The sequence below is a fragment of the Pollicipes pollicipes genome, unplaced genomic scaffold (assembly GCF_011947565.3).
Source record: "Pollicipes pollicipes isolate AB1234 unplaced genomic scaffold, Ppol_2.1 Scaffold_2555;HRSCAF=2994_pilon_pilon_pilon, whole genome shotgun sequence".
Lineage (NCBI taxonomy): Eukaryota > Metazoa > Arthropoda > Thecostraca > Pollicipedomorpha > Pollicipedidae > Pollicipes > Pollicipes pollicipes.
In genome coordinates, this window is record NW_023596136.1 from 56,232 (window position 1) to 70,402 (window position 14,171).

The 14,171-nt window shown below is 54.2% G+C and overlaps 1 protein-coding gene across 1 annotated transcript; it reads left to right on the plus strand.

Moving 5' to 3' along the window:
* Positions 1–6,796: 6,796 nt before the first annotated feature.
* Positions 6,797–13,752, plus strand: LOC119111832 (intraflagellar transport protein 43 homolog A; the record flags this gene model as incomplete). The annotated part of the gene is made up of 7 exons (XM_037235669.1): positions 6,797–6,819; positions 8,202–8,339; positions 8,682–8,817; positions 9,767–9,868; positions 10,384–10,446; positions 13,124–13,234; positions 13,618–13,752. Coding segments are annotated over 7 exons (600 nt in total), but the record flags the coding sequence as incomplete, so codon positions are not given.
* Between the last annotated feature and the right edge of the window lie 419 nt (positions 13,753–14,171).

Sequence of the window (14,171 nt, forward strand, 5' to 3'; positions counted from 1 at the left end):
GGTGAGATGAACGTCTGCGGTTATTTTCTCCAAAAAGAACACCACCGCATACTCAGCAAGCCCATTGTGGACTATATTTCCGAGCAAGTATTTTTCCATGTAGTGGGCCTAGTTTCGAAACCTCTCGTGAGAGGCGCCGAAGGTACGCGTCGCCCACCAAACAGCAGCCTTACATCGCGTGTCGTACGGTACAGTGGTCTCGTGAGCTGGCGCTCCATTGTGAGAACTGAGCCAGTGTGGCTGATTACAGGATGTGTTGAGATAGGGTCAGGACAAAAACCGCCGACCAGGCACATACTGCCAATCCGACCACCGGCCCGCTCCCGCCCCCGGCCGGCCTGGCGCACTCGGCCACATTCAGAGCGGAACTCGAACAGGTGGGGGACAGGGCTGTATCCGGGGTCATGTTAGGAGGAGGACAAAGGAGAGCACTCCCCGGACTACGACCAAAAGCAGCGGCGGTTTCATACGTCCCAAACAACGGCAGGCCACCTCATCGACGGGAGGCACGTACATGTGGGGCGCCGGCAGTCGGTGTGAGGCGTGCCTACACTCCGATCAGCATCTGTCCCCATCCACTCAGTTGCAATCACACGCAGAGCGTATAATCACGAGTTCATACGCTGCCCACACATTTATAAATGTCTAAGAGCGACGACAGCCTAAATAGGCTAAAAAATAGCCCAACTTACAGGCGGAAAAGCTCACAAACCGCATATAGCGCGTTTGCGTCCAGTAAGCCGACCCCTGCCCTCCCCATCCTCCCCTGGTGCATGCAGACAACAGCATATCGGTGACGGAAATAGAATATCCTTGTGCAAACACTTCTGTCATATGTGACCAAACGCGCTGCTCGAATTTGTTTGAACGCAAGGCGACCGATAACAGCTTCCCATCCAATGAGAATGAAGCGATTTTTTCGATAACCGCCTGTCCAGTTTGTCATGGCATTAGCGCGCAAGGACGAGGATGCGTGATTCACGCCTTGTGATTCACGATATACGAATATTCTGACAGTTTGCTACCAGGTAAGGTTGCTACCACGAGGAGCTTCGGTAAAAGGCTAGTTCGGAAAAGTTATTCGTCTGTGACACACCACACAGCAAGGCATGTCAAACAACAAGAAATGCGTAGGTTAACTCCCATTAAACACCAAATGAACTCACAAAAAAGAGCACGAAGCCAGTCTGAACCCACCTGTTTCCAGGAGTCGGTGACGAAGGGCGCAGCCTCCCGCGGCTCTGCCGGCTCTGCCAGCTCCCGCTCCCGCTCCCACTCCGGCACCGGCTCACGCTCCGGCCCACGCTCCGGCTCCGGCTCCGGCTCCGGTTTATGTTCCGGCTCCGGCACCGGTGACGGTACGAGCTGTGACGTCAGCGGTAACGCCGCCGCCATCTGCGGGAAGCGCGGGAAGCGGTCCGGGCTGGAAGCGCCGGCAGACGGCGCTGCCGGCGGCGGTGCGTCCAGCACCTCGCAGCTCGACGAGGTCGATTCGGTCGTCTTCTTCCGGCGGCCCGACTCTTTGATGACCTTGACAAATGCCGTGTCCTTGCCCTTGGCCTTGCGCCGCTCGGGCGTGGCCGTGCCCATCTTGTTGCCCATGGCAGCTGGCGCGTGTCCTGAGCGTACGGACGCGTCCTCCTCGAGGTCGCTGGCCTCGTCGGCGGTAGAGGCGTCGCCCAGGCCCGAGTCGACGGTCAGACTGGGCGCCGGGCCGGCGGCGGCGGCGGCCACGGGCGCCGCGATCGGCGGCGGTACGACGTTATCGGCCGAGATAGGCGGCGGCGGGGTGGCGGCCGCGCGCAGTCGCTGCCTGGACTCGCTCAGCAGCTCCTCGGTCGGACTGGGGATGCACTGGCGGCCGGCGGGGCGCGGCGCCGGCAGCAGAGCCGCCTCGTCGCTCGACACCAGCACGCGCTGTGCCGTCACCACCTGGAAGCCACGCTGCTGCCGATCGGCAGCCGGCGCGCTGTCGGGCGGCGGCAGACCGGCCGCACCCGGGTCGCGCCAGAACAGCCAGCTGGAGAACTCCTTGGCCACGTCCTCGAGGTACACGGCGCGCCGGTCGTCGGCCGTCGGTGGCGGCGGCGCGTCACCGCCCGCGCCGGCCGACGACCGCGGGCACGCGCCGGCGCGCTCCATGATCAATAGCGGCCGTCGCCGCGCCCGGGAGCCGCTGGTGCGCCGACCGAGCGACGGACGACGGGAGCAGGCGGCGACGCACAGCGGCGTGGAGCGGCGCCCGGTGCACCGCCGTCCCAGTCCAGAGCCGACGCGTCCAGACACCGAGGCCCGCGAGCCCGCGCTGTGGAGCACGCACGTCCGCGGCAGCAGATGAGCGCAGAGCTGGGACGATGTGGTCGACAGGGCGGTGTCGGAAGAGTTTTCGAGCGTCTGCAGTGTTCAGTGCGCTCGCAGTGGGGATAGTACAGTCTCAGAAAGCCACGAAGCCGGAAGATGGACTGCACACTTACGTCCTGGACAGGCAAGATAGTTGGGCGGATCTTCCAACAGCCTCCAGCGCCGCACCAGTGCTCCTGTGGATATTGACAAGGTCAGATGAGTTGTGCCACGGCCCAAGCCAGGTCAGACGTCTAACGCAGCCACCAGGGGAGAATCGTCGGCCCAGCACGAGCCACTGTCTCGATAACACTGACATCACGTCTCATCTGGGTACAGATGAAGTGTTTGTGGCTTGATGTGACGTAAAAGTGACGCGGCTGGGCAGGCTTATCACACCCGAGACGCGTCAGTATCTGGCCAGCCATCAGGGTCGTAAATCAGTTGCATCGCCCACCAAACATCGATACCAGGCAAGCCCGTGAGATGTGATACTCGTAAGCAATTTAGTGAATGGGAATCTATGACATGAAACAGGTTCAGATAACGACATAGGCATCTACGACATAGGCATCTAAAGGTAAAAAAGGATATTTTATTTTACTATGGGTTCACCTCAATTGTATGCTTATTGATAAGAGAAAGGGTTGACTTCACATTGTTCCATCCTTGGGGCATGTTTCAAAAGCACGCTATAGTGAAAACTCACGACTTTTTACGTCTAACGCTAGCCCTCGGTAGTGTCGACACAGCACCGTTAACACAATACAGATATCAATCCTGGTTATTTTTTAGTCCAAATTACGTTGCCAAGGCTTCGTAACAACACTGCGCTCCTTTCGTGCAGTCACGACCACCATCGTCATGGCGACTGTACGCATCTCTATTGGCGCGAGTTAAAGGATGCTTGCGACTGTCCCAACGGGTAACAGCCTGTTACCGACAAATTGGTTGGCTGAACTTTGAACCAGTGTGTCAAATGGACCATGTGATACTCCCATTTCCCAAAGCCAAAATGCGCCTCTAAAAGGGCCACTGCGATAAATGCCAGTGGGGCGTAACTAGAGCGATAGTATAAGGCTTCATTGAACTCCCTGGATAATAGCTTTGGGTCTGCATATATTTTTGTCTTAACAGTGTGTTTCAGGTTTTAGTAGCATTGCATTTGTAGCAATGTACACAAACATCGTGACACATATGTGTGCTGCAAACATTACAGATTGCACACATTGGAAAACCAAACCAAATGGAGTGTGTTACTTTCATAGTGGTAAGTAAGGAGTCAAATAAGGATTCTCTAGCAGGGTTTAAGTCAAATTTAAATCTGAGCTTTTCCAAAGGAATTTGAGAAAACTGGTATCCCTCACCAAATCATATCTGTCTGATATAACAATGGGTAAAAGTATGAAAACAGTGGGATGCTTCCTTTACCAGTTATATATGGGTCATAACAGTCGGTATTGCACCCATATAATACGGTACATTCATGAGTTGGCTTTCAAAGCTGTGCAATGGTGGCTAGACTTTTACCTTGTTTCATAGCTTGTCCCAATCATTGACATGCAGCTAATTTTATACAAGAAATAGCTGGGATATTTAGAATGAGTGGCTCACAAAATAGAAAAGGAAACATCATTTACATGTAACATTTATGCATTACTCAAACCTTCACATCTCAGGGTCTTAGAATAACCTATCAAAGGATGAAACTTAGCACACATGGATTGATCAGGAGCTAAGTTGGGATTTTTTATTATTTTTCTCAACTGCTACAAATTGATCCTGTCCATATAAAATTAAAGATTAAGCTAGACCTATCCTTATTTCCCATCTAGGCCTTGTTCTAAAGCAAAATGATGAGGGGCCCTGTACCTCCCACATCCAAACTAATCAGTCAAATATTTGATACCTATGTGAAGTGAATCCTCACGCACATGCCCCAGGGCTCAAACCATGGACAAGATGGCAGTTTTTTAACCACAGGAGAAATACAAGCAATGTGAGAATTTTATTTCAATACAAGTATAAAGGTACACACAAAAATTTATCATAACCCAAATCTCAAGCAGCTGGTTAACCTAAATAATCTGACATGATTGGCAAAATCATTTTGGAAATGCTTCATTTTGACATTGTGGGAGTCTTTCTTTGCATTTATAGAGAGAATAATGTATTCATACCTATGAAACAAAAATCAATTTCAGACATGGCAACTGAATCAAACTAACCATTTAACAGTAAATGATAATTAAACATGACTTTAGCCATACTCACTGTGAATTCTGGAGCCTGACCTATTATATGTATGAGTAAACATGAATGGAAGAGCAGTGGCATAGCTAGAATTTATACTGAAAACTAAAAAAATGAGCTCTGAATGTTTTCAAATGCTAATAACAGGTGAGAGCAAGTTATACACATAGGTATATTTATCTTTAAAACTGTGCCACCAAAAATGCATGTGTATACAAGCACACATGTAAACACAGCATTCAAAAACAGAGATGAAACAAATATCTCAACCATATCAAATTGAAGGCATCGCACACATCACCTGAAGTTGAAAGTAAAGTTTTTGGATGTGACAGGGAAACAACTTATGACCCCACTTACTACTGAACTGACATTCACCTTTGAACATACATCTTACCTCGATGAGATCCGACTGAATGATGCGTTTTATTCCAAACAAAAAAAGAGCTAGGCAACACACACACTTTTCATACCACGGCCCCACATCACCCCTCCCACAACAATGTTGTTTACAACTCTAACCAAACGCCACCAAATCTGCCATTCCGCTCATTGGAACCGGCAACGTAAGCAAGCAGAACTGTTTTTGTAGTTCGTCGCATAATCGTCATATATGTCTTCAATGAATGTTGTGGAATAATTATAGGTTGTTGACCCTAGGTAATCAGTTTTTTACCTTGTTCGATTTTAATAATATTTAATGCTTGAGTTGCATTTTGACCACTCTACAGTTGTTTTCTTTGAATGGCAAAAACATCAGTCTTTTTGCATTATACTGACCTAGGCACGTGATTAAAAAAGCACTTGGCCTTTCCTAAGCAGCTATCGTAGTCATTTCAAGGGTATACTTGTATGTTGTGTACTGTTGTGTGTTGGGCGTGTTTTGGGTTCGCAGGCTTGTTGGATATCTGGTAATTATTATACCAGATATTGGTTAATGTATGTTGCTTGGGGAGAATTTGCGCGCCCGGGACAGGGCTCCAAGAGCTCGGGTTGTAAGAGCGGTGGACTGTCCAGGATTTAACATTGATCCCAGGCGTGAAGTTTCCTTTTCATTTTGAGGGGGACTGGAGCCCTCCAGCTCTGAAACTCAGAGGAAAGTGGGCCAAATCCAATGGAAACTCTGTTCGTCGGGGTATCTTATAGCGAGTTGCGATATTTTTCAGTGTTCAGCCCTTCCCCCCCCCCTTCCCACACGCAATCAGTTTACAAGACTACGCCGCGATTGTGCCGTTCAAGCTCGCGCCGGCAAACATGGGTGTGGCTTTGCATGTAAGGGAGTGTTGCGCACAGCTCACTCCCCGTCCTAATTTCCAGTTCCCTCCCCCCCCCCCCCGCTCACATACATGTCAGCCCAAAAGCTAAAAGCAATACGTTGGGGGGGGGGGGGGCGAGCTTGGAATGTTTCCTGTCCGCCCCGACCTCCGTTACAAGTATGTCTCCTTCCCCTCCCCCTCCATTTCTCTGACTAGGTTCCAGCTGACTATGAGCTTCAATATTCGCAGCTGAGGCGTTACGAATTTCGCCAATGGTTTTCAGCGCCGGACACGAATGTTGATCCGTCCAATCCCTTTCCCTTTCCGGCGTCTCCCGCCACACGTTGGGTCTAGTGTTCACGCCAATCGAAGTAGATAGGACAGCGACGACTTTTTTACGTAGTGCGTCTTTATTCAGGTCATACCTTCGCCATGCCCTGAATACCTTAAAGTAATAGTCTGTAAATATCCTGGAAGAGATTTAATGGTATTTGTGCCATTTGTGCGCAGTGTGTGACTAATCAGCGATGAAGTATGACACTCTGGGACAAAAATTCACTTCAAACGGATTATTTGCACTAGCTCATGACAGGGCTTTATCCAATCCCGCCGTGGTGGGAGCGGAAGGTTGAGCAAAGAGCGGGTGGGTACCAAGCGTACACCATGTGCATGGGGAGTGCAACAGGCGCCTTCTTCTGCAGAGCTGTGGCGACATGGGGAAGAAGAAAAAGAAGCACGCCGCGGAGGCCGCGGAGGGAGCGCCTCCAGCTGCCGCTCGCCCGCAGGCCCCGCCACAGGCCCCGCCACAGGGTCCGCCGCAGGGCCCGCCGCAGGGCCCGCCGCAGGGCCCGCCGCAGGGGCCTCCACAAGGCCCACCGCAGGGACCACCACGGGGACCACCGCAGGGTCCGCCACGGGGCCCGCCCGGCCGCCGCCAGAGAGCTGGTTTCGACGAATCTACCCCTACCGGGTGAGTAGTCGCGACGAGCCATGCTGCTGCGCGTGTGTCGCACTGCTGCAGGCCCTGCTGCTGCGCGTGTGTTGTACTGCTGCAGGCCCTGCTGCTGCGCGTGTGTCGCACTGCTGCAGGCCCTGTTGCTGCGCGTGTGTCGTACTGCGGCGGGGCATGCTGCTGCGCGTGTGTCGTGCTGCTGCAGGCCCTGCTGTTGCGCGTGTGTCGCACTGCTGCAGACCCTGCTGCTGCGCGTGTGTCGTACTGCGGCGGGGCATGCTGCTGCGCGTGTGTCGTACCGCTGCAGACCCTGCTGCTGCGCGTGTGGCGCACTACTGCAGGCCCTGCTGCTGCACGTATGTCGCACTGCGGCGGGGCATGCTCGTTCTCTTCCGTTCGTTGGTGCCTCCATGGTGTCACATTGCTTTAGCCCGCCATGCAGCACCCATCGGTCTTTTTACCACCGTCCTTTGCCAGCCCACATCGTCGTCGTGGGATGCCTGTGGATGTGTTTAAATGGCATTTGTCATAAGGGCATGAGTCCGTTAAATTGTCTGACTGGCACACTGTGGTTCAGCAAGACTGGAGCCAGAGAGATTGAGGTGCCCGCTAGTCATCCAGCGCCCAAGTTTGGGCGCAGTCATGCGGTCTGCCAAATGTAGGTGCTTATAGGCTGTTGGGCACGGCACGCGCCTACGTATCTCAATTTTGGAGGCTCGTGCATCCTGCGTGGAGGCTTATGCGCTACATCACTTTTGCTCACGTGGGCCACTTCAGCTTAGGGGTACTCCCTAGATATCGATAGAAGATGTTTCCTACGTTGGCTTCTTTCCCGCTGACGAGCCAGAGATTGTTACTCGGGGCCCACAGGTTCCAAACCTTTCATTGCCAACCATCCAGTTATGTCTTCTCGTGATGAGTTTGATTGCATGGCCTTTTTAATTACTGTTAACGCTGCAAAGCTCAAACGGACAAAAAGTGCCCAAGCCGGTTCAATCCTGCTTATGTAACGCGATGTGGCGAACGCGTTTTATCGTCACCGTGAAACGGTGCGTGATGGGAGCCGGGACGGGAGCGGCCGGTGGCGCTGCCGTCGTGCCGGAGCCGGGACTTGACAGTGCGCATGGGAGCCGGTGCGGGAGCGGCCGGCGATGCCGCCGCCGTGTCGGAGCCGGGACATGACAGTGCGCACGAGAGCCGGGATGGGAGCGGCCGGTGGTGCTGCCGCCGTGTCGGAGCCGGGACCTGACAGTGCGCACGAGATCCGGGACGGGATCTGCCGCTGGTGATGCCGCTGTGCTTGAGCCGAGCCCTGACATTGCGCACGAGAGCCGGGACGGGAGCTGCCGCTGGTGCTGCCGCTGTGTCGGAACCGAGCCCTAACATTGCGTGTGCCCCAGCTCGGTGGACAGTAAGACGGAACTGCAGCCGCGTCTCACCACCTGGGACGATGACGACGCGGCCGACATCCCCATGATCCCGGACCTGGACGAGGTGCAGGAGGAGGACCTGACGCTACAGGTGGCGCCTGCTCCCACGTAAGCGTGCCCCCCCCCCCCCCCCCTCTGCAAACAACTTGGTCAATGAAATGTCAAATGTTTTTGTGCCACACGTGTATTTGCTCCAATCAATTGCGTTGCTTTTCCCACACAGATCACGGGAGGCCCCATCCAGATCACAGAAGGTTATCCCGAAACATCCAGATCGTTGCTCCGCAGTTTTTGCCGTTATGTGATGGATGCAGTGGCAGCGGGACTGGAGTTGCGCAGAAGGCCTCATCTGGTTTGCGGGAAACCCCATTGCACCTCTCGAAACACGTGCAGGTGCTGCTGCCAAATTAACACAATGCTACAACGTCGTCATGCGTCTGTCACCTTCAGAGCGCCTGTCAACCGCGTGGCCACGATGCAAGAACTGAACGCGGACCTGGAGAAGAAGCCGGCGTTCATGACGCTGGACGAGGTGGACCTTCAGCTGCTGACACGCTGTCTGCAGGAGGCGCGCGACGTGGCCGAGGTCAGCTGCTGTGCAGCAGCTGGCGGCTGCCATAGTTGGCGCTCGGCCGGCGCGACCGCAGCTGTCGTTGGCTGTTCGTGCAGCGTTACCATAGAACAGGCCAGTGTTCCAGTGGGGAGGGGAGGGGGAGGCGGGAGCGCTGCAGGGGCGCATCTAGCATGGGGCCTGCACCACAGATAACGTGCTCGCGAAATGTTATTGAAAAGCCTCGCTTTCGCAACTGTTGCTAAGGAATCACGTTGTCGGGTATTTCGTCAGGATTTCGTGAAACTTTCTCCAAACAACGTATTCGTAGCTTGTTTTCGATGCTGTTCTGACGCAGCACTATTCCCAATGACCGGCCGCAGGCGCTTAGCTCGGCCATGACCAGGCGCTTAGCTCGGCCAGAGGCCCCCTCTGCACCCGTCAGCGGTCTGCGGTGAGCGGGGTCTTCCTGCCCTGTGCCGAGGTGTGCCCCCCGCGTCTGCTGACCGTCTGGTGGCCGGCCTGCTTCTTGGTGTCGGTCCGTGGGAGTATGACGGGCTCCTGGTCCTCTCGTCCGTAGGAGCGTGACGGGCCCCTGGTCCTCTCGTCCGTGGGAGTATGACGCGCCCCTGGTCCTCTCGTCCGTGGGAGAGTGGCGCGTCCCTGGTCCTCTCGTCCGTGGGGGTGTGATGCGCCCCTGGTCCCCTCGTCCGTAGGAGCGTGACGGGCCCCTGGTCCTCTCGTCCGTAGGTGCGTGACGCGCCCCTGGTCCTCTCGTCCGTGAGGGTATAACGCGTCCCTGGTCCTCTCGTCCGTGAGGGTGTGACGCGCCCCTGGTCCTCTCGTCCGTAGGTGCGTGACGTGCTCCTGGTCCTCTCGTCCGTGAGGGTGTGACGCGCCCCTGGTCCTTTCGTCCGTGGGAGTATGACGGGCCCCTGGTCCTCTCGTCCGTGAGGGTGTGACGCGCTCCCTGACCTCTCCGCAGCCGGACAAGCCCTGGGTGTGGGACGTGCTCTTCACGGAGATCATGTCGGAGGTGCAGGACGAGATCGCCCTGGACGCCACCAGCGCCGACCCCACGCCCCAGGTCAGACGCCGCTCGCATTGACCCACTGGGCGCTGCCGACCCTAGCTGCTCAGCATATCCGGCGCGCTTTGTCGCGGCTTCTGCTGCGACCGGACTAAAACAAAATGTGCTGGTTCGCTGCTGTGACAAAAGGCTTGTGTTCACTCGGGCAGGGTTGCGTAGCAATCTGTGACGGCTGGGACTTACTCGAGAGACCAGCAGTGTACCGGGGGGGGGGGGGGGGGGGGGGGGGCTGAGTGAGCGCCCGCAGCACCGCAGACTGACTGGTGTCGTGCTCCTGCGGCCCGTTGATTTTGCTGTTGATGTCTTTCCCCTTGTTGTATGTATAGATCGTGAGTATGCATGTACATGTCCAACGTACTTAATACGTGTAGACTGGATCGACACGGTCCCGGCAGATGCCGATAAAATGCGGTTAAGTTGATGGTGTCTGTTACAATATGAACCACAACAATGAGCACCCAGAATCGCCGTTTTTGTATGATCTACACCGTGTTCCGTATTCCGTGTTCCAGCCTAGCGCTACTGGCCTGAACAAAAAGTCTTCAACGAGCACCAAGTCCGGCTCACGAACCGAGGTAACGTGCCTTACGCTAGGCAGCCCGGCGGTCGGCCGTCAACCCGCGCCCTCGACCGCCGCTCCGGGACATTGTTGAAGGGGCGCATGTAGCTGCTACTCGGCGGTTCACCAGCGGGGTCCTGTTTTGTCCGTCAGGTGAACACAGCATGGGTCGACAGTGCCGACTGCCGTGTTGTATCCACGATTGCCATAGCTACGGGCATCGGCTCGGCGGCTTCCTGCCACGCGGAATGATTCACGCCAGATGTTGGAAAGTTGGATCAGATAGCCATCAACAAACAAACAAAACAAAACAAAAAACGAGCCCGGCGTTGCGGTCTCCGAGGTTCGCACGGCGTCTGGCCTCCGCCCCCCCCCCCCCCCCCTCGACTAATACTAGGTGGTGGCCAAAGGGCGGACGAAAACGATGACGCATCTGAAAGTAGATTTGAACGCTTTACGACATAAATGCGTTGAGAAGACTGTCTGAGCGAACTTTCCCCTGTACCATATTAAGATGGACAATAAAAACAAGTTGGTATTGACAACACCGCGAAATGGCGCTGGAAGCTGGTGGTGGGACTGGAAAAGTAAAGGTAACATCTCTATTCTCGTGTTGCTGTAACCGTTAGGCTATTCAGAGGCCAGCCTCGAAATTTTGCTGGTGGTATGTACGTCCCAGTCCCATAAAAGAACGATGCGAATCAGCTTCGAAAGATTCGAAGGCATTATTTCACATCGGTTGTACTCGCGCACCTGGCGCCCAACGCCTGGCGTTATCTGCAGCGGCCAGCGCCTTTGGCTTTGGTGGAAACCGCAACCGCAGCCCATCATTATTCTTGCTCCTAGGATAGTGAGCGCGGGCCCAAAGTTTATTGTGTAATTTGCTTCACCAGTTGATTCTGCAAGAGGATTGACGTCCTTGGTCAAACATGTGGGTTGGCCATTTTTCGGTGGACTGCGTCTCGATTCATCAGATTGAACGCTTATTAAATCCGTCTCTGTTTCCGGGCCAGAGACGAACTTGTTTTTAGGTTGCCCGATTCTATTGTCGCTATTATTTTGGTGATATGCGTCCTGGTTCTTTGACGTTTTGAACAATATATGCATATTTATGGGTTTATTTTTTCAAGAACAATGTTTCCAGATTGATGTGCTAGAATCGAAGTAGCTCTTAAAACCCAAATTAAAGCTCTGAAAATATAAATTGCCTTCAACATGCAGTGCGAAAATCCGACCAAGTTTCCAATTTGTCTTCAATACTGTCGGAATCCTTGAATACTGCGGTGCCGCTGCGTGGTTGATGTAAGCTACCGATCACTTACAGCGATTGTGATTCATCTGCCTCTTGACTTAGGTGCTTTCCTCTTGGGAGCGGTGCTGTGGGCTGGGGTCAAGTACTGTGATGGCGGATCCGTGGCGTGTGACGGTCATTAAACTTCGGCCACACGGGTATAGTTTCGCAAAACAAATTTGGGGCGCCGAGCAGGAAAATGGAAACTGAAAACCTGCTTCAAAAATACGCTAAAAAGGCTTCCCTGGATTGGACCTATTTTCTTCTCAAAGTTAGAAAGATAGAGTATCCCCAGCTGAATAGGAAACAACATTCGTGCTCCAATGCGCTTCCTCGCCCTATCTCGGCGGGAAATGCTGTCGACATCATTGCCATTTTGTTGGGCCCGGATGGTCGAGCCGGGTGTCGGCAATTGACGTAGGTTGGATGTGACGTGACTTTAGACGCTGTTGGACGTCCATGTTTTCGGAAACATGGAGAGTAAGTTGGTGTGCGTAACTATGAAGGACTGCCAGGGAAACCTTCGGCAGGTAGACGCAAGACGTGCTTCAGCCTGCAACGCACTCTGCGATAGATATATTCGAAATGTCTAGTGTTGTTTTGCTCATCATTGTCAGACGGTTACCACAAGCGGCTTAGTTGCGGGCGTCGATTGTCGGGTTTCCGTAGCCATTTCATTGAATATTCACGTCCAAATGGAGGTCAGCACATTTCAAGCCTTCTTCCGAGCATAGCGGCTAGTAAATTCGTCACATTTTTGCGTGCTTATATTCTACCGGTTTATTTTAACTCCCAGCTAATACATCGGAACAGAATAACACAACGAAAGCAGCTTGTTGCAGTCCATAAAACTTGAAAAGGCGCTAAATGATGTCAAAGCACCCAGGCAGTGATACAAAACTTTACCAGAAATAACGATACATATTAATTGTACAATTAAAACATGCGGATTGCAGCAAAATCGGAATGCGTCAGTAGATATGTTATGAATGTGAAGTTCTAGTTTGACCTGCCCTCTTTCTTTGTTCCTTTTACCTGTGGAGTAATATAAGAAACCTTTAGAATTTATGTAGTTTTAGGCCTTCACTTTAAGTGTTCTGCATGCGCATCGTGACGCTTTAGAAGGTTCGGGGGGGGGGGGGGCATATTCACCATTGGGGGCCAAATTGGACGGGGTGAATTGTGTGTTCCACCCGAAGGAATGCAGATCAGTACTCGTGCGCCCCCCCCCCCCCTCCCCCTCCCCAATTGATTAATGGGTCTCCTTTGATGGGTGCACCTGTTCGGAAACCGCGCATGGGTCAGCGTACTCGCGTTTGGCTCGTAGGTCCATACGGCACACCGGCCAGCGTGACCCCTGCGCGAGCGCGCGTCTCAAGAGCCCGTCTGTGGCTTGTTGCAGCAGCAGCAGCAGCAGCAGCAGCAGCAGCAGCAGCAGCAGCAACCGCCGCCGCCGGCCGCTGAGCTGAGGAAGAGGTCGTCGACGGGTGCCGGGTCGGCCTCAAAGACACAGGTGCGGGGTGGCCAGCAGCCGTCCTTTACAGCGTGACGACGCGGCGCTGGCTTTCTCCTGGCGTCAGACGCCGCGCTGTGACGGCCTTGCATCTGACCGCTTCCAGGGTGGTGCCCAGCGCTCAGGGGAGGAAAGCCCGTCCCGCTTATCTGGCAGTGCCATGCTGGATATACCGTGTATTATAAAGTCTTGCTATTTTATAATGAGATATGTATTCGCCCCTTGCGCTAGCTCGTCTTGTTTCTGCTCAGTTTCCTGACTTGACAAGGTGCATTGGTGCAGGTGCGCCGTCGTCTGATTTTTCTGTCTCGAATTCAGCTGCGTTCAGGCCGTGGATGACACGACGTGTGAGTTAACACCGGCTGTTGTTGGGTGCGATCCAGGCTGCTGCTCCTGCTGAGCCGGCTTAACCCACGGATCGCCACACTGCGCTGGGGCGCCAGGCCAGCATCGTCTGCGGGAGGACCGTACCTGTCTCTCTGAGACGCGCGTCCAGGGTGCTTCCGGCTGTGACCACCGCCGGCCTCGTCTTGCGCGCCCCCCCCCCCCCCCCCCACACACACACACACACTCAGTGCGTGTCCGGACCCTTCGCGGTGACGCTCCATAGGCCGCCTTTCCCTGAACCGGTGGAAGACACTGCTCCCATGCGGTTCAGCCCTGGTACTGTCTGGCGATTGCCGAAACGGGTACGACTCATCGAAGGAGTGACAGGGTGGTGGGAAGTGTCGACCTGGGACGGTTCTGGTCGTAGCAGTGGTACATCAGTACGAGCAAATGGCATTGTTCGCCTTTGCTAAGTGCACAGATGTGACCGCCGCAGCGTTTTGTTTTCGTTATCCCACGTTGGAACTCAACTCGTTTGGGTGAATGGGATGCAGTGTGATTGGTAGCATCTGCGTGGAATCCTGCTAGCCTGAGGTAATTGAGGACCGCC